Source organism: Acanthaster planci, linkage group LG16 (genome assembly GCF_054643075.1).
Source record: "Acanthaster planci isolate LZ-2023a linkage group LG16, COTS_SCS, whole genome shotgun sequence".
Lineage (NCBI taxonomy): Eukaryota > Metazoa > Echinodermata > Asteroidea > Valvatida > Acanthasteridae > Acanthaster > Acanthaster planci.
The window spans coordinates 13633882-13658387 of NC_141792.1; the positions used below are offsets into that span (position 1 = coordinate 13633882).

The 24506-nt window shown below is 38.9% G+C and overlaps 2 protein-coding genes across 2 annotated transcripts; both read left to right on the forward strand.

Moving 5' to 3' along the window:
* Positions 1–10: 10 nt before the first annotated feature.
* LOC110979188 (riboflavin-binding protein-like) lies at positions 11–3917 on the forward strand. The gene is made up of 3 exons (XM_022234783.2): positions 11–157; positions 1080–1281; positions 1482–3917. Exons 1-3 carry the CDS (start codon positions 64–66, stop codon positions 1732–1734), a joined length of 549 nt encoding a protein of 182 aa, XP_022090475.1. The 5' UTR covers positions 11–63; the 3' UTR covers positions 1735–3917.
* A 4707-nt stretch (positions 3918–8624) lies between these two features.
* On the forward strand, positions 8625–24348 carry LOC110979192 (alpha-2 adrenergic receptor-like). Its single transcript, XM_022234787.2, has 2 exons — positions 8625–9748; positions 21483–24348. The coding sequence occupies exons 1-2, from the start codon at positions 9241–9243 to the stop codon at positions 22742–22744; spliced, it is 1770 nt and encodes a 589-aa protein (XP_022090479.2). The 5' UTR covers positions 8625–9240; the 3' UTR covers positions 22745–24348.
* The last annotated feature ends 158 nt before the right edge of the window (positions 24349–24506 follow it).

Here is a 24506-nt window from a genome sequence, read left to right on the forward strand (position 1 = left end):
AGCGTACCAGCGACCAGCTCAGCTGGTGACCTCTGAACTTTGCCTTATTAAAAGGTAAACAAAATGGCTGTCATCATCCGCCACTGGATTTCCACTGTGCGCTTGTTTCTAATCTTATTTGTATCGTATGTTGTTGGCCAAGTTTGCACATATTATGGTAAGTTGTGTCCTTTTTAGTTTTTTATTAGGCAGTGTTTAAACGGAACTGTTAAATATGTGCACTGTACTGTTCCAGTCTCTTTCTCTTTGGGGGGTGGAGGGGCTGGGCATGCAAGGCCTACGGTGGACTGGTTCGTCCCTATGTATAGGGACTGGTAGCTGTCTGCGGTTTAACGTATATGATTAGCCCTGTCAATTTTGATGCTGAATATGGATGTTTTTGTTAGACCAATAGCAATGCTTTAACCTGTCATGCCAGCATATGTACATGTAGCCATGGTAGGCCCAGCGTGGAGGCCAATATTAAACCAGTTAAACCTCTGTTGATCACAGTGTCACTGAGTGTGGTATTCTATTTTTTTCAATGATTATCATCAATATATCATTTTACGGCAGTTTATTTCTAATCAGTGGTTATTGTGCTAGATTTTAGACAAAAGATTACTTTATTGTGAAGTTGTTTAGTAGCAAAGAAGACCAAGAGAAATATATCCGCTCCTGCTGGATTCTGCATTGTTTCCTTATTTACATACACCTGGCAGGATTCTGCCGGATTCATTACCTGCTACCCGTCCCTACGTTCCAAAGATGTCTGTAAGATGTCTGGAGACTAAGGGACGGGAACCAGTCTAAGGCCAAGACCTAAGGCACCTTTGCGTTTGGGGGGGGAGGGTGCTGGGCATGCAATGGGGGTAATTACCTGTATGATCTGGTAGGCATACCTTTAGTACTTTGGCTTACTAGCTGAGCAGACTTAATAAAAAACAATGTTGGGCATGATCTGTCGATTTGCTTGATCACCTGATCATAGCCATTTTAGCATGATCAATCAATCTTGTTGCACAATTTGTCAATAATTCTCCCATCAGCCAATTACATATATTAACTTTTGTTTTCCATCTTTCTTGGTCTTTCTCCAGGTAACTACAGGTACGCTGAGCAGCAATCCAATCTATCCAACTGCACATGGTATCGTGACATGGCCTGCTGTAGACGTACTGAGGTGTCCTCTGTCTTTGGCAGTATGTTCAAGATCCATGGTGAATCTCGTCAGTGCAAATCTCGACTCAACTACATGATGTGTTACTTCTGTAGTCCTAATCAAGTGGACTGGTACGACTCGTAAGTATCTCAGTCTCGATTTTAGACAGGCTTGTCATAATGAGTATTTATTCAGGAATTTCACTCACATACAGGTACACAGACTGTTCAATGTCATTACCTTTTTTTTATTTACTCGTGTTTGGAAACTTAAAGCTTACATGTAGCAAACGTGATGATGATGATGACACAGATTACCATTTGACTTGTTGAATGTTCAGGAAAGTGGTTATCTGTTCTGACTTCTGTGAAGAAACCTTTGAATTATGCAAGGATGCTCGGTTAGAGGATAACTCCATTGGAGAGAAATTTGAGTCAGGACGTCACTTCTGTGAGGCCAATAATTTTGAAGTCGTTCCTGGACGAGAGAGATGCTTCAATTTTGATCCCTCTGCATTTGATTCAGCTGTCAGTATCCAGCCAGGCATCGTGGGTCTCTTTGCTTGTCTGTGTATAGCATTGCTGAAATTTTAGCAATAGAGTCAAATTTCTGTTGATGGGATCAATGATGGTCATATGATTACTTAAATACTGCTCCACTGAGGTCAAGGCCTTTCTTTCTAGATCATGTAAATAATACATGTGAGTCTACACAACTGGGATCTTGAATAAGAATAGATGCCCAACTTCATCTTGCAATAAACCTGAGTGACAACATTGTCATTTCAGATAATAGAGATTGCCCATGTTTACAGTGGACAGAAAAATCGTGCTGTGTTCTCGTCTTGAAAACGGAAAATTATAGATACTCTTACCATGCCATGGACTTCTCTTAAAATGTTGTTCATTATTCTTGAACAACTTCTGCACACTAGGCCCCAATTTATTTTTATTTTTAAACTCTGAAATGTTTTTGGTCAAGGCCAAAAGAATTCTTCAGCGGTGATGTCAATTCATCCAAAATGGGATACACATGTACACAAATAGGCATATGATTTACTTGTCATGCTCCCTGTTGCTTCTGTTGACTTGTTTTTTCAATGGAATTAACAAATTTAGCCTTTTGCAGTAGTTTGCTTTCCAGTCATTTTTCAGATTTCATTTGTGCAATAAAATTAGTGTATGCAGGTAATTACAAACTGAAGGCAATCAACTTAAGCCAAAAGTAGCAGTTACAAAATCTGAATTTAAAATCAAACTGCTGTGCGTCTGCAGTTTGTAGGTGAAGTTGTCAGTCACAACGTTAAAAATAAGTTTGATGTTTGGAGTATGCAATGTGGTTTTTATCATAAATGAATATGAACAGGGTACATATTATTAGTAATTTATTTATTGTATCGTGTGAAACTTGCCCAGATGTAGTTTTGTCCTTATTGAATGTGTTTTAATACTTGTAGTTTTATGTCAGGGAAGTATCTATTCGATATGCTGTTGTCTATGTTTAGATTAGCAACCTACCGTCGTTGTAGGTGTGTCGATTTCAATAGCTATATGCAAAAGTGGAATTTTCGATGTATTTTTTGGTAAGATGTTTTTAACAGTAGATTTCTGAAGAATAATTGATGTAAGTCAAGCTTTCTGTCAAATGGTTTGTAATTGAGAATTTAGAGTAGAATCAGTACTTTCAAAAATTTTGTATACCAGTTTATTTACAAGCACAACAAATATCACAAAGCATGAATTTTGCCAATAATTTATGTGTTTTCTTGCGCCAAGTGTGATCGAAGTAATGCGATATGATGTAGATTTTGAATGCCAAAAAATTAGGAACTTCATATACGTGTATTGTAGTTTCTATTTTTACTCGTTTTAGGGAATTTAACTACTGCTGCATGGTCAAACAGCTGTAAGCATTTTTTGCATTATGTTGTAGCACGGGCACCAACAGAGGGCGCTGTAGGTTAGGACAGACCAAGTACGGCTTTGGGACACGGACGTGTATAATAATAATATCTGGACTCCAATGCCCTTAACCAGCTTATAGAGATCATTTAATCCACTCGCGGCCATTTTACCTAGCCGAATACAAAGCTTCCCTGGCAATGCCCGCCTGTGTTCTTCCTGACATCAGTAGATGGGAGCCAACCTACGCATTTGTGTTCGGCTCGGTAAAATGGCCCCTGGTTGGCTTCTTGATACAAAGGCGTTGTCCTGGTTTTTTGTACACGTCCGTGCTTTGGGACAGAAGTAAGAGTTGCGACAATTTCAGTTTTGGAGCCATTTTGGTTCCAAAGACTACGTGCGTGTTGGTGCACGAAACGATCTATCTTCCAAGTTTGATCCATTGTTTGTCATGCCACCTCAAAGCACTATAATTTATAGCCATTTTCCAGTCCATTGGTGCATTCCAACGCGTGCAAAAAACATTCTGGAAGCGAAATGACGCCTTATACACGACCTCATGGCTCAAACACCTCTCTGGGACCAGACACGACTTCCTCTCGTTGTTTAAATGAAGTAGCAGTGTGAAAAGTTTATTTCTGGTCACTGATTTTTATTCTAATTGCAATTCTAAACAAAGTGTTATTTTATGCTTGTACTTTTATTCGAATGTAAGAACAACAGGTAAGACAGGACAGGAAGTCTGAAACTCCATCGTGCAATAATGTATTTGATTTATTGCGTTCAGTGCTGAAGCTTTTAAGAAATGTTATTCACACCTGAAATATTGCATTCTAGAATTACAAATAAAGCACAGTAGGTGTGGCTTACTGCGATTTATTATTTTTGGTGAAGTTCTTTATAGGTGTTGCATTTAACGCATGATGTATAACGGAGGGATATAAGATTAGGATACGTTTGTACGAGTGTCCATACGGGATTACCCTCGTTAGTTTTACAAATGTTGTTATTGACTAACTTGAAAACGATTTCATTCATGAGTTATTTCATGGAAAGTACTGGCCTAAAATACTTTTGATTTCATCATAAAAATAGAAGTATAGTCTGTTTTTCAAGTATACTTCCCCCAGCAATAGCATCGCTGCCCATGCCGGTAATTTAGGAATTAACAAGATGGGTTGGAGCTTTTTTTCCGCGGTCAACATTGCTCGTTGATTATTGAAGCCATCTCTAGATATCCATACTGTAAAACACGGGCGTATAGCCGACTTGGATGACTGTTAAAATTGGTGACCGTCTGGTCCACATCACGAGATCAATTACCAGCATGAGATGAGACTGGTAATCAGCAATCAGCACTCCGTCAGGCGCTGGCAAAAATCCTTGAAATTTATCTGCTTTTCATACGCTTGAGATTGGAAACTAAACAGTAAAGCGTGAAACATACGTCACAGAACATTACTTTTCTACTCCTATTCTCATTCATCATGTAATATAACAGCTGTCACCCGAAATGCAATGAAAGTGTTGACATTGAGGGAACAAATTTAAATTACACTCGTAAAAGGGGTACCGTCATCGGTTGACATAAGTAATTGAAGACTGCAATAAATTAGGAGTAGTAAAACGCCTAGTTTAGGCCCATTCTGAATATATTTTTCGTCTTTCCATTTTCGGTCTTAGTTTTCTGATTTTTAGGGTGGATTTAACTTATACTGCGTAATTACAAGGTTGAATGGCAATTTCCAAGAGAGAAAAAAAATCTTGGATGTAATTATACTGTTTATTATATATGTCCAAAACATGTCTGGAAAAATTCTTCACCAACAAAGAGATTTCATTTCACTTTTCGTATGCTTTTTTTATGGTTTTTTGCCACGTTAAAGAAACTACACTGTACTTGTATTACCGAGTGTAAGGATATATTTCATCCATTTGAACTAAACCAACAAAGAAAAATTGAGAAAATATAAAAATAAAACACACTGCCCTGTTTGAACTGGTGTCAGAACATTTCTCTGGGTATAGGCCTTTTGTTAAACCTAGGTCATAATGCCTGATAAAAACAGCTCTCCTTTTAGAAAAAATTCTATGGTTACCATAAGAAAACACTGTAAAATTGATAACCTAAAAGTAGATGGCGGAAGAAAGCCAAACAGGAAATATTGGTGCTCAATCCGCACTACTGTGGGCTGTCGTTTCCTGTGCGTAGTGTCTCCGTCTGTCTGGAACAGTTTCATGTTGCATGCACTCAATATCCTGGCTATACCAAATGACATTTGGTTTACCATTTCTACATTTAATTGTATTTATCATCTCAGAGCATCAATTTGTTTCCCCTTTGTATGGAGGTTTCCCGTTGTATGGAGGTACTTTTTGACAAACGATCTATGCAACGAACCTTGGCAGATCGTGGGTATATAGATTGATTTAGTGTCTAAAGACAGCCTGGCGGACCATTTACTGTAGGTATGTTGGTTGGAAACGTACGCTCCAATCCACAATTTTCATTAATTGTTTTTTACTCTTTAAACGGCATTTCCTTCACATGCTGGAACACAAAGTACTTCGGAAATATCTTGTTTGCATCTTCAGACTTTTATTTCGACCCTACAGACTGCGATTCCAAAAATCCTCAATAAATTGAAATTTCAGGCAAATTAGGTAATCATTTTCGATTTACACAAATAGTCGCTTATAGGTATTCCAATCAAAAATAAGAATACCGCGGCAGAGTATTTAAGTTTAAAATTTACGTCTGCCCTGTGAGTGTTTAATGATCAAAGGCTGAGTCGTAAGGACCGAGATTAATACTAACTGTAGAGAACAACCACAATACGATAAATAATCAAATTCAGCAAGCAACGACTGTCTTATCATTGGACTATGGATAAATGCATTCGCACAAGACCTCGCCAGGTCAGTGGGTTGGCAAAATCAACAGGGAATTTGCCAATGTTACTGGTACCAATCATCACCACTTACTGTTGATAAGAAAATTTAATGCAGTCGGATACCAGTAAATACATAGCAATATTCCTTTGGTAATATACTAAAATAAAAATAAGTGAATTAAATTAACGGTCCAATATAAAAATACGTTATCGATGAAGGTCATTCAGGACATTATTTTTATGAACACCAATCAAGGACGACAAATGGGCCCGTTAATATCATGTCGATAAGCTTGGGATAAAGTCAAAGACGTTACCATTTACTGCTGCCAGTCTAAGCACTTTATCGTCCCAACTGCTGCAGCGGTGTTTAACAGTACGGCCTGATACCATGACGAACATGAGTAAAATTGACACCGAGAAGCAAGAGAAGAAAAATTTGACAAGAAACGAAATCGAATTTGAACGTTACAGCTGATAATACAATATGGTCTTTTTGCTGAATCATAGGAATACTTTGTAGGTTGTTGTGCCGGGGGTTTATCTAAAGAAAGATTATCCATTTCCGTAGTTCAAGGATTCGATTTGGTAAAGGGAACTAAGTTCCCATGCAGCATCGTTGACAGGATGTATGTTATGTGACAAACACCGTGACGATACATGTTATGTGACAAACACAACCACCCAGCAAACATGACCATTTATGGTTCACGTGTGGTTATCAAAATAGGCCTCATAACTATCACGACAAAGTGCATGGTGCAGTATCCCCGCTTTGTCTTTGTTCTCCATGATGTGCCTAGTATGGTGACAAGATTTACAAAGGCTTAGAATTTACCATCGAACTTGTAGGTCTAATGTTGACCCTGTTCTCACTACTATTTACGATTCAAAAAATTAAATGTTTGAATTCTCGCGACTCAACTATATCCCCGAATTTTGTTTCTAGTGTTTAAGACACGAGGCTTCAGGTGCATATAAACAAGAAATCAAGCGAGGAATTGAATAGGCACACAATGCATGTGCGTTTAGATCCCCCATCGACCAAGATCGAAACGTAACACACTTATCGTTATGATTTGAGAGCTGCAGCTGTCTTGAACTTGTTTACTGTAAACATCTTTGCCGTCGCAAAATTCAAAGAATATATCCCCACCATCATCAAATGAGTCAGCCACAATAAACGCCGTGGTTTGATAGTATGACTATCCTAAACAACGACAGACAAGGTGAAGACTTAGCAAGTTCAGCTGATGGGCTTTGGCGGTCATCGTATAGACAGTGACTAGTTTCCTGTTTTGGGGAAAAGCCACTGGACAACGGAAACTCTATGTAATCCATCCTGCGTCGCTTCCAACGGTTTCCCGTCTGCACCACCTGCTTGCTCGGTTTTCTGGTCCATTCAGGTCGATTGGCATGATAAACTTGGAATATAGGCCCACGTGTACTTGTCACTATTCGCCTTCTGTTTTCAGTGGTCACTAAGCATAGGATCTTTATCTTATTTCGTTCAACCGGTACGGTATTTGCTTTCAGGAAGAAACAACAACATCATTAGCAGCACCCAGAAATGAGGAATGATAGCCTTCACCAACCAAATGTTTCCATTAGCTCATGCACTTGACTGGTGACAGTCACACACAGTTCACTTTATTATGATTTACGATTTGATTCAGCTGCTTAAAAAAAAATTAAACTTGCTAGGAATGTTTCCTTTCACCTGCTGCAACGATTCTTAATGTTGCAGTCACTATAGGATTAAATTCAAAGCGAACATGTCCTGGAGTTACCAAGCAACCTACGCCCTGGCAGTGGGCGGAACTAAGCTGAAACAGAATCCAATGATTTTATGAAAGAAGAGTCTTCACAAGTTTTTTTTTTTTTTTTACAGCCACGTCTACATTGCCCACCTGCCCCCATATTAACATGCATAACTGCAGAGTACAGTCGTTGACCGTCTGACAAAACCGAGAACAGGAGTAATTTACTCTGAAATGAATTTCGCCCCCCCCCCCACATTTCCAACTTAGGGTACGTTTGAACCTTGGCAAAAATCACCAACACTTTATTTCAACCCTTTTATCTATATTAAATTCTGACTTCCTTCATTAATTGGTCTGACGCGTGATAAAATTCAAATTTGCCGACAGTGCACAATGCACATGCTCCCGACTGCACTACTTTGCACAAACGACAAAAGACAAAATAATAACTAAAGCCAGCTCTATTCTGCACGGAACTATTTATCACCATCCAAGTTTCGGCGATTCGCCGAGGTCAGTCTGTTGTATAATTCAACCACCTTCTTTTCTGCGATAAGTCACGTTAAACTCAATTGAACTCTATCATTCCAAGATACTGAAAACGTTAAAACTTTACGTTTCTTATTTTTCTTCGGAAAACTATCATTCTGTATTTCAAAGATATCGTAAAATTTTGTGTGAAAAATCGTATCATTGGAATTTAGATCTACACTCCCCTAAAACTTGGCATTGCACTCTGAATTTCAAAGAACATTTTGTGGTGAAATCCCTAATCGGATTTCTGTACAAATCACGTAGTAACGTGGATGGGTTACTATTCTAGACTGTTGACTATTGGTCGACATACAATTGAACTAACATGCAGCAGCCGTCGGTTTGATGCACCACTAGCACAGATCGATGGCATCAGAAACTTGACTGGGTTACCAAAACGCCTCGTGCGCGCAGGTGGTGTGGCATGTGGGAAAGCTAGTCCGTGTTCCGGTGTCGATGAACAAATACCGAGCTTTCCTGTCAGTCTCAACAACTGAAATCACTGGCAGGTTCAGAATGGATTTCATGTTTCTGCACAATTCACGGCTGAATTAGGATGCACGCATGTCAGTTGTTCTATCAAGTCTCCGCAGTTACTACTACCTACATGTATCGATTGGTCGCTTGCAGTTTGTGACTTGCTTTCCTTAGGATGCGGTGTGCGGCAAGTTCCTGACGTTCCTTTACGGTTTTTAACTGAGTCATTAGAAAGCGGTCTTCAGTAAGATTTGACTGGGTGAGCTTGTTAATTCAGTCTACTGATATCCCTGTGAATCACCGAGGATCGTATTGGGCGGGAAGATGACAGTATTACTGATTTAATTAGGCTTTTGTGATCGCCGACTCCGATGCATTATGGAACAGCTGTGTGGATAGCGGTTCGATAAGGTCGGTGTTACGACTGAAACAACCCTAGGCAATGACCAGGTCATGAGAGTGGCCCATGCACTGAGGAGTTTAAACTCATCTCTCGGACCGGATATTTCTTGGCAATCACTCCAGCCACGATGACCAACACAACAGACTCTAATTTCTACCCTTCGGCCACCGCCACATTACAAGACAATAGCACCAGGTTAGCCACCTCACCATGGGCAGAAACTGTCACAGATTCCCCTACACACAGTGACATATCCACAGCTGAGAAGGTCATCGAAGCTCTACTCCTTAGTGTGATTTGTCTCGTCGCTTTCTCGGGGAATGTTCTCTTATGGTGCGTCATTGTGCGTAATAAAGCCCTCCGTACCACCTCTAACGCCTTAGTACTTTGCCTGAGTAGTGCCGATGTCTTGGTGTCTGTATGCAACATGCCTATAACCATCTTTACCATCGTTAAAGGAAATCAGTTTTTCTCGAACGAACTGTGTGTTGTGCTTGGCTTTGCTAACATGACTTTCTTCATCGCATCTGTGATGTCCTTAGCAGCTATAAGTCTTAACCGATATGTACTAATAGTCCACCCCAAAAGATTCAAGGCCATCTATACAATACGGAACACTGGTTTCGTCATATTGGGTGAGTAGACTTTCCCATTGTAAGTTTCTTTGTAATTAATTTATTATTTTACAAGTTAAGCTAGATTCACATTACATTCAAAAGATTTAATTAAATATAAAACAGGTTGTAGAATGTCATAATTTGTCGCCTTTACGGTACTTTAATAAATGAACATTTCTTCAAAAAATATTCGGTTTAATTGTAAATGATAACAACTCTGGTTGGAGCTCTAATTGATTTTGTTTGAAATTATGAGGTATACACAAAAATTGTGCTTGTTTAGAGTGACAGTTTTCCGATAAAGTGTTAAAAAACGGAGAATTTCATACATCTCCACTATGGTTCCCTGCATGGGTTCATCTGGGCACTCAGTTTTGCCTAGTATTTGCGTATGAACCAATGCCAGATGAATGCTTCGTTAAAAATTGTAGGTCCTGGTAATACAATTTGTTTCTGTCTTTGCTCGGGTTCCCACTGTCACAAATTAAGTTAGCAATGTCCTTGACCCCGCAATTGTTTGTATAAAGTAAATAACACAAATGCCAGATGATAAATTTCCCCCCTTTTGTCAACAAAATAATTTCCGAGAAACGTGTAAGTAGTTTTCCCTGCATGCTGAAGGACAATATTCAGTTTCACACGGAATATTTGGTTGGCTTTGTTTAGCCACGCATTTTGCTTTCGTGACGAAATGATTATCGCGCTGACAGGAATGTAGCTGTTTGCCTAAATACATTGTCGTTGTCATGGTACACCGATGGCAACAAATAATAAGAATTAATAATTTAGTCATTCATAAAGCGCAAATTTCATCTAGCTATGTTCAAATGCGCTTTACAATGAAGACATTAAGCGTGGAACAATGAATACATTTACACATGGTTGAGCCGATGGCATACAAGGGCGCCTCGGGCAGCTGCCAAACGACCCACATTCACCGACATCAGTGAAGAGGAGATAGTAAGAAGCAGTTACAGTTTTAGAGGTGGAAGGAAAACTCCAGAGGAATAAGTCTGGGTAAAACCCACGGAGTAAGGTAAGGACTGAAAACCCAATCCACATGTGGACAGGGCCGGGAATCGATCCCGGGAAGACGAGGGAAGAACTACCTTGCCAACCCAACTCTCCATGCACTTGTGTTATTATTCATTGACAAGAGTCAGACCTGCGGCAATCAGGGGACATGGAAGGGCAACATAAACAATGCATCTGTTCTATTCACTCCGTTCTAAACCTATTTCGTGGAAATCGTGTAAAATGATCAATGAATATTGTAAGTGGGAATGAGTACTGCAAAGACAGACTTTTAGATGCAATTGCTAGTGAGACACGGCAAATCAATTTGGGGCCTTGCTGGGGGATTTGTTTATTGGCCAAATCAATAATGAGGGCTGATATTTCACCGGTTTCGGTAGATAAAGTCAGTTTCACTTTCGACACAGACGGAATTTGTTCAAACGCTTAATCATGTTCGGAGTTTGTGTTGTAGAATTGTAGCATTAGATTAGACATAAATTGAAGTCGGATAATTGCTATAGGCAATGCACGCATCACATGCGAATTGAAATATAATCGAATCAAGTCACAGAAATGGATCATTCTCCATTCATGTATCTAACGATATTACTTCAACTCAATTTCTTGTAGAAAGCAATACTTAGTGTTGTACCTTTTTAATCGAGTGCTGTGCAGCATGTACCTGAAGCCCTAAACCAATCGATCCAATTACATTTAAGGCTGTATCTTCTTTCTAAATGGAATTAAAACTATGAGTGAATTGACCTGAACACAAGAAACCAATCAACATCCTGTTGTTTGCTCGCAAAAAAATTGTGATCGAAAAACCAATCGGTATCCACCACCTGTTGTTCCACGCTGCGCATTTCTAGTGAGGATCGAAACGTGATCGACCTTTTTTCGAGATTCAGAACTATGTTAGATAAACAAAAATTGTCATCGTTTTATTGGCGTTCTTCCAACTAAGTCGGCAGCTCTAACGACAAACGTTTACTTTTTTCTCTTGTACTCCATTCGCACTTTTATTCAAAGTTCATTCTGGACATTTATTTCTGTTTGAAATTTAACCCTCCCCCCAAAGTCCCCACTCCTTGTTCGTATCAGACCATTTGAATAACATACAGTCATACACCATCAGCGCTTTACACTGCAAAAACTCTGGTGTTAAAATCGACACTTTTGGTGTTATCAGATGACCACACAGGGTGTTACTTTAACACCGCTGGTGTTACTTTGCACTTTCACCTGCAAGAGTTATAATGCAATGGAGGATGTTAAAAGTAACACCAAAATGTTTACCACCAGTGAAAAATGTTATTGTAGTCCTCTGATAACACCGGGGGTATTAAATCTGCACACGAGTCCTTGTACTTACCTTGATATCCCAATTTTCAACCAAACGACTTCTCACTGATTACAAATGGAGCAATAAAGATAGTTATCCTGGAGCTACATATCTCTCTATTGCTAATGTACCTTTACGAAGAGACGAGTCAACGTTGATGCAAAGTATAGATCGTCTTGACGAGGATGATTGCAGCTGCTATACTGATGTTAATCTTTGTGCATCCATTCCAGTGGCTGTTTACAAGGACGTTAGGGGAGGGTCATTCAGAGCTTAGCTTAGCAGAGATAGAGATAGTAATGCTAAGTGCATGTCCCTACGGAATGGAAAATCTCGACAACATCTGTTCACAAGAAAGACATGGGTAGCCGACATTCGGTCCCAAACAACATTAACAGATTAAAAAGATAACTGCGTTCACAAGATATAATTTTAAGGGTAACATTAAGAGATTAAGCACTGAAAATGGATCTGAGACACTATTTTATTCATTGTGTGTATCATTTTTGAGCGGTGCATTTCGAACCAATCCAAAAAGAACTTTCAAAGACACTTCATCTCATAATGCGAATATAAAAAGTGCACCTAATTTGCTCAATTAGTTGAACTATACATAATTCCACGGGATGACATAAATGCTGCTAAGACAACTAGGCCTATCAGGAGATTCTTCCTTCGGTCGGTGCTGGAAATGTCACAGACAAATTATGCTTGCACGAATAGAAATGACAATACTTTGACTACTTTTATGTAGTTCGAAAACAAATAGGTACATTTGGTCACAACAGAGTGTGCACGAATGGAAATGACAAGTTTTGAAAATAATTAAAACTGACGCGTCATGCATGACGTGTTGAATCCAACACTTACGAAGGTTCGGTATTAAAGTGGCCGCTCTTCGAAATTGCTGAATGTGAAATCCACACTTATGCAGTTGATTCAACATTTGCAATGTTGATTCAACATATTCAAAGTCAACACAATGGAAAAGGTTGAATAAACATTTAAGTTAATAACTTAAAAGTATGTGTGTTGATAGTGGAATTTGAAACATGTTGGATTCGGCATTAAATTAAATGCTGGATGGATTCAACACTTTCCCAGAGTGGTCACTGACCAAACCTTTAATTTGTTGGAGTCAACGTTTCATTCTTCAAGTGTTGTATTAAACAGATGAGAGAACGTTTGTGTGAAATAAAATGGGTTAAAACGGGTTAATTCATTGATTTTTTATTGATTATATATTTTTCTCAAGGTTTTATTCAGAAAAAGAACGCTTTGAAACTTTCACCAATTTCCACTTTCATCCACAAATGAACATAAATTAAGTTCCAAATTCTACTGAAGAGAGAAAGAAAAACTGGCATTGAAGAATAAAACTATCTGGGCAAACTGGATTTCAACAAAAAAATCTTAGTTGTCCATGTCTGTACTCAATTAGACTCGCTTTGACACCTATCAATGTGGATAAGGCCAAATTTGTCTCATCACCACGCTCCAGGATGTACAAGTTTACTTTCAATTGAGGAACACAAATTCCTGCTAAAGAAAATGAGTGATGTTTTTCCATCTTTTCGAGTTGAAAGTGACAAACTTAATTAACTGGCCAAAGTTAAAGATGACATAGATGGATTCCACGATAATGTTTAAAGCAAATGGCACACAGTTAATAGCAGTAATCCGTCATACAGCGATGAATAATACGGCTATTCCCCACAGCTTTCACATCATCTTGGGAACGTCACATGCTTTAGAAGACAAAGTGCAAACGTTTGTTGGGAAAGGACAACGGGAAAGCAAACGTTAAAGAGGAGAAATTGAATGGCAACAAAATTATACACCAGAACAAGTGTCAGGAGTACCCCAAATGCGATGGGTTAAAAAGTAAAACGCAAAAGAATTTCATTTGCAACAAACGGGAATACCTAGAACGCTGGCCCTTAAAGTCAGCTTTATTTGTTTTTGAATATTTTACTTCCAAGAACTTAACTTGAAACGAGCTGAAAACGAAACGTTGGGGAATCTCTGCAGGAGCATCCGCTTAATACTATAGTGATTAATTTACCGTAGACTACCACTCGATTCTTAAAGGTTAGTGATTTGTCATTTCCTGTCACATTCACACTCGATTTCGACCAACTGGAGACTGCATTGTTTACAATGTTGGTCATTCTTTTCATTTTTAGCCGAAAGCCTCACATGCTATTCGAGTGCAAAGTTAACACAACAATTCATGAAAAATAGTGGTTACGCTAAGTGTTCTGTTGACATAGATCATATGCCATGAGCTACACAGTGGCTGACTTTTTGTAGCATCATGGGCACTCGCGAATTTAAAGTTCAGTCATAAATGATTAACTTTTTTACATTTTAATAACTCAAGATAGAAACCCCTGAGCAAAACAACGACTATTACATTCGTTGATTTTGTAGCTATCTGCATTTGTAAACTCATACACCTTCTGTGCGTTACTTTCCAAGCTGTAAGCTCACTAAACACATCTGTCTGTTGTTCATAGAGCCGTTGGTCTGAAGAGGTGACCCAAAAAGGCTTGTAAAACTGATATTCCAAGAAAGACGCCTTTGAAAATGCTTCCCATTTCATTACACATTTTCGACTTACAGATTAAGGAATGTTGCGCAAAACAGTAGTCACGAAATGTTAAAGATTTAAAATGCAAATGCACACTTCTTTGAATTAAACAGTGATTCATCATTAAGACCTTTTATTACTTCGTGAAAAACCCGCATATGAAAAAATCATACATTTGTGCCATTTCAACACTTGCGCTCGTGTATGTTCAACACCCCTACGCGTGCGTGCACGTATACAATGACATCATTGTAGTCTATTTTAACCCTGCTAGACGATGTGACTTTTTGTCACTTTGTGAACTTTGAACAGAGAAACACAGAACTGTGCCAACTTAATCCATGGATCACATTGACTAAAATGGCAGGAAAAACTATAGATCGAAAAATTATCGATTTTCCAGGTTTTTGTTATTTCGGAAGAACACCGACGGTACATCTGTGACCTATAAATTTCAAAGAATTGTCGAAATGTTCCCACAGTATATCCTTGTCTGTTGTCTCTGTAGGCTGCTCAATGTGGCGTGAAAGTGTATGGTTGGCCTAGTACCGATTAAATTCAAATTTGAACAGCGAGGGAATAAATGTTCACCCAGATTAGCAAGAGTGTGGAGTGTTTCTAATGAAAATATGCTTTTACAAGAGCTGTTAGATTTCCCGTGTTGGAAAAACAATTGTGTCGACAATTGTGGGGACGAAATTTACTTCAAAAGAAATCAATTGTTGGGCTAGCACTTTTTTTTCTCAAGTACATATGACTGCTGTGTTATTAAAAGGAGCAGGTCTACTTTGTTTCAACCTTAATCTGATTTCAGATATAATTTTCGTAAGACGTAACACCTCAGTAGAACATTAATTGTTCTACTGAGTTGGATTTGTTCAGTAAATGAATAAACCTCTTCTTAAACTGTAGAAGCATTTATAAATTCTCAACTGACGCACAAACTTCGAAAATCTGAAAAATATCCCATCCTCTTTGTTTCAAATGCCACGGTCAGAGAAACTCAAGTGAATGGATCGAATCAGTTGCATAAGGTATATGGATTTAAGCTACAAAAAAGGTGAAGGACACAGTGATAATGTACAATAACTAAATGCTTTTTACTTATGGAGGGTTTATTCCAGCAAAGAACGTGCAGGGAATTGCTATACTTCCTTTGAAAAGAAATCGATCAAGTTTTATTAGCTCAATTTAATAACATACAGTGACGTAAGTATGAAAGGGGCGCTAAGGGGGGATTTATTCCCCATCCCTGAAATTTTGGAATGTACACGTCTTGTGAAACAAGACAAAGATCAGCTGCTCTCAGCACCCCCTTGAAAAGAACGTGTTTACCCCGGAGAAGTCTCAGAAATTTCATCCTCAGTTGGGCCAATGATAACTGAAAACAATAACGGTTATAGTCGAAGGTTAGGCCCTATCTTAATAACCTTGGGAACACTTTCTTCAACACACAAAAGATTGATTCTGCAAGCTTGTTTGACTTGAGACTAAAAGCCACCAAAAATACGACTCGACCAAGGATAAAACGCTTGGATAACATCGTCAAATTGATTTTCTTCCTTTCTCTTTATTTTCATGCAAAATGCACAAATCCTTCCAGCAAGAATTACATTGTGTGTAATTGGACGGGTGTTGACATGCAAGCGGCTGACTTGGGTCGTACCATGATTCATTGAAAGGGGTTGAAAAGTTATTAATTATATGCCCTTGGTATTATTTGAAAGCAATGTGAAAAAACGTGAAGCATTGAGGAGGTCGACGGGTGAGAAAGATGAAGGATTGTCATTAATCGGAATTGGTTGTATGAACGTACAAAAGGAAGGATGATTCACTATTGTATATGCAAAGAAGACATCATCCTGATGACTTAGCATTATTTATATTGATCGGGGTGAAAGTGAAACACACGAATCCACGTTCAAGTTTGGAAACTCGACCGCTTCAGGTTAGGTGTGCTGGCAAGTTTATTTCATTTCGTTGCGATAAGAATTGCTCCTTAAGGTAAACGTCCGTTTCACGCTGGGCAGGAAGTTTGTGTGCTACCTGCACAGTTTCCTGCCCACAGTAACCAACTGCCCTTTGAACCTATAATAAAGAAGATATAAAACTGACATTCGCTCAAGATCTTTGATCTGGAAACAAGATGAAGATTCCGTTGATTGTAGACAGTTGGCTATGCTCGATTCCTTGTATCAGGGGTCACGGTGGGAAATTCAAGGTTGCTACCCAGCCCCGTTGAGTCGAACAGTAAGAGTAACATGATTGTTACATGTACATGCATGCATGAAACATTAGACTTGAAATTTGTTATGTTCATGATTACAAATTGCCAAAAGTAATTCGCTTTTCATTTTCGTGATGTATGGTTCAAATAGATCTAGCTTTTGTTTGGCATTCAACACCATTACATGTATATCCAATTATATGGTGTCGCCAAATTCTAATCAGTTTACTCCATTCGCCAACAGCAATGTTTTACAGCTAAAGATTGTAGAAAATTGCCATAAAATTATCATGCTTCAAGGTTGAGGTCTGTTTTTTAAAAATCACATTTCGGTAGGCAGTGAATAGTGGGAAATGTAACAAGGGTACGAGAAATGTCAGAATATCATCCATTCAACAAACAACTCGTTAATTCTGCAATACCATACGATTGCAAACACAGAAAAGAGATATTTCTGCAGGTTTTTTGGAATATAGGTATTTCCTCGCCAATGTAAATTAAGACTCATGTTGAATGTAATTACAGAGGGCATTAGCAGCTAGTAGGCTACTTTCATTTCACTCTGTGTTACAAACGGCATTATCCAACTTTTCCTCAGTTCAGATCAGCATATGGACTCAATATCACTCAGAAGGAACAGGCAATGTGGAAATCAACAAGGACTAGAGATTTTGTTTTGACACAATATAGAGAGTGAAGTATCTAAGTTATTTCCTACAACCCAATAGCTGTTGCTATGGACGTCAGAAAACTTCCTGCAGAAGTCAGAAGATAGCTCTTTTGTTTAATTAACCTTTCCCTGGCGGGAAAAGAGGGTGGAACACATCCTGAAAAGGCTATATCTGACGAGAGAAAGATCTTCTTTCACTGTTCAACCGTGGGGGAAAAAACATCCATTGAATCGTGGGCTTCAACTGGTTTATTACATTTTATATCATTATAGATGTGAGTGATAAAATGATTTACACTCGGGGAGCACAGCTGGAGAGAGGGCTGTGTAAACTTCTTCCACACAGACTGAAGGTTGGCAACACAAAGGCCCCTTTAAAGTAAGAGAACTTCACGGTAATGCTGGGTTCTCCGGCAGGCCAATCAGACGTGTCTTAGAAGTTTGCACCACAAACAAGGATGTGTAAACGGTCATTAACTGTGGCTGGGAACATACACAGTGGCTGGGCATCTGTCACTTTTCCACAGTTTATCGAATAATGAACTAAACTTTTGCCCACCGCCTCCCCTTGCGGCCGCCAGTCACAAGGGGAAGTTTTTTCAGGGCATTTGTAGGCAAGAAAGAGATTAATTATTAATTATTAACAGTGAGACAACTGCATGCTGAGAATGAACATCCTTAATATAAGCAAAGTAAGGGGAATTGGATGCACGGCCTTGTATGTTTTAACAAGGTAGAGCATTAAATAAACAAATACAATTAAGGAATGGACACTCTAAGGTTTACCCAGTGCATGAAAAAAGCCTGGTGTGTATCAACCGGGGTGTCAACTCACTTTCATTATTAATTTTGGTAGATTAGAGAGTTTTAGTTGGTCGATGATGGGCCTGATGAACCCAAATGGCAAGGTATGTCCTGTTGCAAGTTGTTTCTGTCACGAGATAAGGTAACCGCTAGGGGTAGTGGAAGATGCATAACATGGCTAGGTTGTTGTGTTCAAGGTCAGGTGGCACAGAATTGAAGTCGGTTTGGCCGTTCCAGAGTGATCAGGTAATCCAGTACAATGTATAGAATTGAGTGTGTCAGATGGCACCAAGCATCCCTTGTCTCGTATTTATGTGCGTTCTCTGTAAGTCGGTGACCCAGTGTTTCGGTAGTTGACTCCTTGCCTTTAACCTTATAATTAGAAGTGTAATTTGGCAATTTGTGCATTATTAGGTTTATTATAATGAGTAATAAAACCAGTGATATGCTGTGGCAAAAGTTCAGAGAATGGTCTGACCGTGAGTTGATTGTGTTCATCCGTGACCCGTGTATAATAGCACTTAGTGCAGGAGTGGGTACATGGATGCCTTATGACAGCGTCATTATTACAGATTTAGTACAGGTGCAACACGATTGAGGTAGTCTGGCCTGTGCTTTTCGAGCGGACGCATTCTTCTTGCCACTTAATCATTTATAACTTGATTATTTTTCCTTGGTCTTTTCTCATTATTTTTAAGATCAACGAAATCGAAGCAGTCCATCGGGATGCAGATAAATTCTTCAAAGATCCCGAAAGGCATTCCGATTTGCTTGTAATTCATGATTAAAATACCGCTTGGATCCGTAAAAGAGCTTTAGTTCATTTTGAGCACATTACCATAAGATATCTTATTCATCTCAGAGACGGATGTATTGTAGATAAACAATGCAGTGACAGGTAGTGTACAGGTTGACAGATAACTGAAGATTTACTCAAATGTTTGTGGTAAAAGAACTGCGAGTTTTTCATTAAAAACGTCTTCTGACGTATTTCGCAACTGAATTATGGGATATGCACTTTCCAGTATTACCGGGAAAACTTGATTAAATTTCACGAGCAAATGATAAAAACATATTGAAATCAATTCAAAATGGTACCACATTTCAACTTATCCTAAACGTTTTCTACTGTACTTGAACTTTGCTAAAGCTGGGTGGTCAGTTCATTTGCATCTCGGTAAATTTGAATAATCCTGCGGTTAAATGTGCACCGTATTGTTGACGCAGAGCTTCATTGAAAACAAAGGTTTCTCAGTCATGCTTTCTTTTCGCCCGCAGCATTGCGATCTTTTAATTTCTAGATTTTTAATATTCAGACTATTAAAAAAAAATAAGTACCGTGTTTCGCAAGTATCATCCGAATAACATAACATCAATAGTATTTTTGCTCCGACAAACATAACATCAGTTACCATAGTATGCATAAATGTATCTAGCTTTTTAACATGAACGCTTTCCATTTTTGGCAGTAAATTGTCTTAATGCTTCGCAGAGGATATCTTCATTATGAAATGGCGAAATAGTGAATATTAAAAACCTCTCATCTTTCAAAGCAGCGTAGCCTTGTTTGCTGTCCTCACAACTCCATCATGTCGATTGACTCGTGCCCCTGGTATATATTGACTCCTGATCATACATTAATTTTTTATTCATTTCCTTCATTTTTCAGAGCATCGTGACTAGTTTGCGTCTTACCGATTCTGTAGTGCCATGTTAATTACTAATAAGTGCCCTTGGTACTAACTCTCATCATGTATAAATTAAAACTAACCAGACTTTTGTGGGATAAGGCCTATTCGTGCACGAAAATGAGCGGTTTGAACCTAAATTTACAGTCATGAAACTTTAACATTGCTCATTGACGTCTGCCAAATAATAAAACAACTGTCAAAAGTACAGCAGGTTTTCTGTTGGTGGTAATGATGAAAACCAAAAGAAATGGTTTACTTTTATAACTGCGTGTGACGTTGGTTTTTTAGTTTTAAGAACTTGAAAATCATTGAGGTGTTGTCACATAACTTTACTGCCTCTTGTTCTAACGGTAGTCCATATAAACCATGACAAAAATATACTGTTCTCTTGTTCCTTTAATTCTTTTGAGTAGTGCAGCTAGATCTACGAAGCTAACGCGAAATTGCTTTTATCCGACCTTATTTCTGTTGTCAAATCTGTTTTAATAAACTTCGAACCCATTAAAACTTTACTATTCTGTAATTTTTCATGTAATTGTCCTACTGTAAATAAGATGTGAAAACGTTCATAATGCCTACTCCTTTGACAGACTTCCAAGTTGTTTCGAAGTCAAAAATACAATTCAATTAAGTTGTTAGATGTAAAGCAAGTGTCATCTTGAAACACCTGTTCGTGTTCTGTTTTACAAATGGATAACTTCCTAAAAAAGCAGGCCACAGCGACCGTCAAAATATATAAGGATTTCCTGTAGATGCGTCATCAAAAACTCTTGAATCTTTCAAGGCTGGAGATTAAATCGAACAGACATTCAGTGGTGATATTTTATCGTTTGAAAAAGCACTTAAATATGAAAAAATGGATGTTTAAATTGCTCCTTTATTGAGAAGGTTGAGACTTTTTAGTGATGAAATAATGCGTCAGTCGCATATTTGCCACCTGGAAAGACTCGTCCGTCCCAGAAATGGAAAAGCGCCTTGGGGAAATAATACATGCAAAATTCATGTACCTTTCTTATCAGCCTTTGGCACAGACTTGTTTGCTCAAATATTTCGAGCTTTGCAACCTAAGGCGTCGATCTTATTCTTACCAGATTTTCATTCGCACGACAGGCATTATATCCGGACATAAAGTGAGCTTTGAAAAACACGTCTTGTTGGGTGTGACTTTACCCACGTTATGACATTTTGACCGACTGGAAAATTCTTAAGCAATCCAGTTCGGTGTAAACTGAAGTGGATTGACACCTGTGGGATCACAGACTATTCAATCAATAATTGATGTATAAGGATCCCAGCTTGCATTTAAATTTGTCTACAATCTGTACCTCAACTCATAGAGGTATCATCCATTTGATGCACATGACAAAATGTTTAATATTCTACGGTAACTCTTGTTATTTTTCAGCTGTGTGGTTACTTTCCTTGGCTCTCGCATCACCACCCCTCATCGGTTGGGCTCGTTATGATTACCTCCCTGGCCAGTCGTTCTGCTTCTGCTACTGGGAAGATAGCATCAGCTACACGTTCTTTATGGTTATCGTTTGTTTCGGAGGTCCCTGTTCTGTCATGTCGTTCTGTTATTACAACATCCTACGGGAGGTTCGCCGGAGCAGGAAAAGGCTATCTACTGGACCTGGTTCTGCTGATGTCTCCAGCATGAACAGTGTCCAAAGCGCACTGAGTACAATCAGTAACAACAACTCTAGCGTCAGAGAAAATGGACAACCTCGGGGAGACGAAGCTCCCTTGCAAAATAGCGCCCTCAATAAGGGGTTTGTAGAGGGGGATAGTGACAACCAGGGGCCAATTCAGAAAAGTCGACTAACCTCACTTCATCAAGCATTGACGAGACAGCTGTCTCGGAAACGTTTCAGGGTAGAACCAAGCAGCCCTGAGACGCAGCTTCCAGCCTCAGTACCTGGAGGAAACAGGCCACGATCATTACCGACTCGAATGACGTCTATAAAGATCAAAGACGACCAAAACAACCGCAATCAAAATACCTCTTTGGAAAGAACTGGCAGTAAATATCAGCAGCAAAACCAGCCTTCTTCATCTTCTAAACTTCCGAAAATCCGACTGCAGGCTTTCAATCGATCGGTGTCATTAGACTCAAGGCGAGGAAGCGGTTCATCGCTCGTACGAGAGCTGCAACAAGACGGCGTATCGAAATCTGGGAAGATTTCTCCCAAGATCCAAGCAAAGATTGCAAGACAGCTGTCCGGGTCAACGCTGGCTGTGCCTGGACTAAAGGCTGCTGTTGTGATGAGAAGAAAACGAGCCAAGACTGCAAGTGAGATGAGACGGAAGCAGGAAGAATTGCGACTGACAAAGTCCTTCTTGGTTGTCATCCTAGCCTTCATCGTCTGTTGGTTTCCTTTCTGCATCACAATGTTCTGGAGTGTTTTTTCTCCTTATCCTGTCTTTCGTCCAGTAGACATGGCTTCCCTTCTTCTTGGCTTCTTCAACAGTTGTTGTAACCCAGTCATCTACGGTTTGATGAACAACCGTTTCAGAGCCGGATTCAAACACATCTTGTGCTGTCACTGGACTCCTTGGTATCGAAGACGGAACGCCGGTAAAAAGGTCCTAGACAGAGGTTTTGGATCGATAACTGGAACGGCGGCAGGTGGAGGTTACCAAGATGATATAAGCTGCACGAACTAAAACTAAACTTGACAAACGCAATCATTACGAATTGTGAAGCAGAAATGTCTCAATCAGTTTGCACTGTTTTCCATTCTGTGAACATGCCCAGGAACAAAGATGATTTATAAAAAGTGCACGCTGTAAAATATGTTCTTCAGCTCATTAGAGCTTCTTTGGTTTTTCAATTAGAATTTCCAAGTAGATATTTCGTTATTTATTGAGATGTTATGGCAGAAATATGATTTATCAGCGGATTTGTAGGATAACTTTTGATTTTTGGAGAAATAGAGATCAAATGAAAAGAGCGTATTTTTGAATTCGTGTTAGGGATGTATGAAGCATTTTGCAAAGTTAACCATAATAATTAATCCTAGTTATGGAGAATCGACCGATCTAGTCATAGAAGTGGTTGCATTGCTGTTTATGAAATAATAATATGAATTCACAACTTACTAAGAGCCAGCGGAAGCACAGGCAATGATAACCTGTTTTTCAAGCTTCGGACAAGCGTAAAACCAGTCGGGGTTTGGCTCGTGACATTTCAAATTCCAATCAAGAATTCGCTGATTAAATTCGTGAGGCGTTTATTCCCCAATGGAATGCAATCGTGGAACTGCTTTCGCAATCACAAAAAATGAATTGCTCTCGTCCGACTTTTTCTGTTCAGAGACGCCAACCACCAGGGTTTCATCAAATTTTGAAATGTCAATTTCCATAGCATCCTCCAGAATAGAACTTGAATAGATAGTGTCATTGTGAATTCTTGATAGAAAGAAAACTGCTTGTTTACATGAGGGATGCAAGCAGCTAGAAGTGGGAACCGCTTCAAATTTTCTGGGTTTTCTACTCTGGATGGTACGTTTAAGTTTACAACGATAAAGTCGCAGACTTATTTTCCCTTCGCTCTTGATTATTGTAACTAAAACCTTGAAGAGTTTATTGTCCAAGGATAAACAATAAACAGTGGGTCAATCCCAAGCGCAGCAACATGATATACGAAAAGGCTTAATAGGCCTCTGCTGTGCTCCTTAAGCGTCGGGAAAAGGGAAAAACATTCAGCGGTTAAATGGTGAATTGTTTCAAGCATGTCCAATTATGTTAAAAGGTTTTCATTTTTAAACTCTTCCCATTTCGATGACAGCATAAATATAAACATTATCATCGTAGCGTTTGCCAAGTCACGAGGGTACATGGACACATGAGACATAAAGCACTGATGCTCATTTCCTTATGAATTTGGATTTTTTTCGGCAATTTGGTCTGTGGGCAGGGATTTCCTAATTGGAATTCCTGCCACGAATTTGTCGTCAGGGATTGGCTTGAATATAAATGAAAGGGACACTTTGACTCGGTATTACAATACGTATCTTAGTTTGAGTTTTTTCGCTTTTAATCTTCAGCTTCCTGCAGCGGTCGTGATGTGGTATTGCCTCACATTACCCTTTTCAAATCTGACACTTTTTGGAGACATATTAGCCTGACGAAAACAGTTTGCGAGGCTTTGACTTAATATTATATTTCTAGAATAATTCAGTTGTGCTTTAACTTGTACAATTTATTAATACAAACATGAAGTTGTACTCATTCTAACCTTGAAACTTAATAAAGGTACTTACAATTTATTGCTATGTGTGTACGCATTTTCTAATGAAAAAGTTTTGAGCTCTAAAACATATTAAAAACAGCCCAAGGATTGCATCCATTAAATTGCGACTGTTTTCCAAGTCACCTTTAATTCTTTGAAACAGAAACGTCCTCCAATTTTAATGGATTTTGTTTA

Excerpts from the sequence above, each read along its gene's own strand:
- LOC110979188 (XM_022234783.2), top strand. The coding sequence starts at position 64 with ATGGCTGTCATCATCCGCCACTGGATTTCCACTGTGCGCTTGTTTCTA. Across the intron at positions 158-1,079 it reads CCAAGTTTGCACATATTATG|GTAACTACAGGTACGCTGAG; the intron begins GTAAGTTGTGTC and ends GTCTTTCTCCAG. Across the intron at positions 1,282-1,481 it reads CAAGTGGACTGGTACGACTC|GAAAGTGGTTATCTGTTCTG; the intron begins GTAAGTATCTCA and ends TTGAATGTTCAG.
- LOC110979192 (XM_022234787.2), top strand. The coding sequence starts at position 9,241 with ATGACCAACACAACAGACTCTAATTTCTACCCTTCGGCCACCGCCACA. Across the intron at positions 9,749-21,482 it reads CACTGGTTTCGTCATATTGG|CTGTGTGGTTACTTTCCTTG; the intron begins GTGAGTAGACTT and ends GTTATTTTTCAG.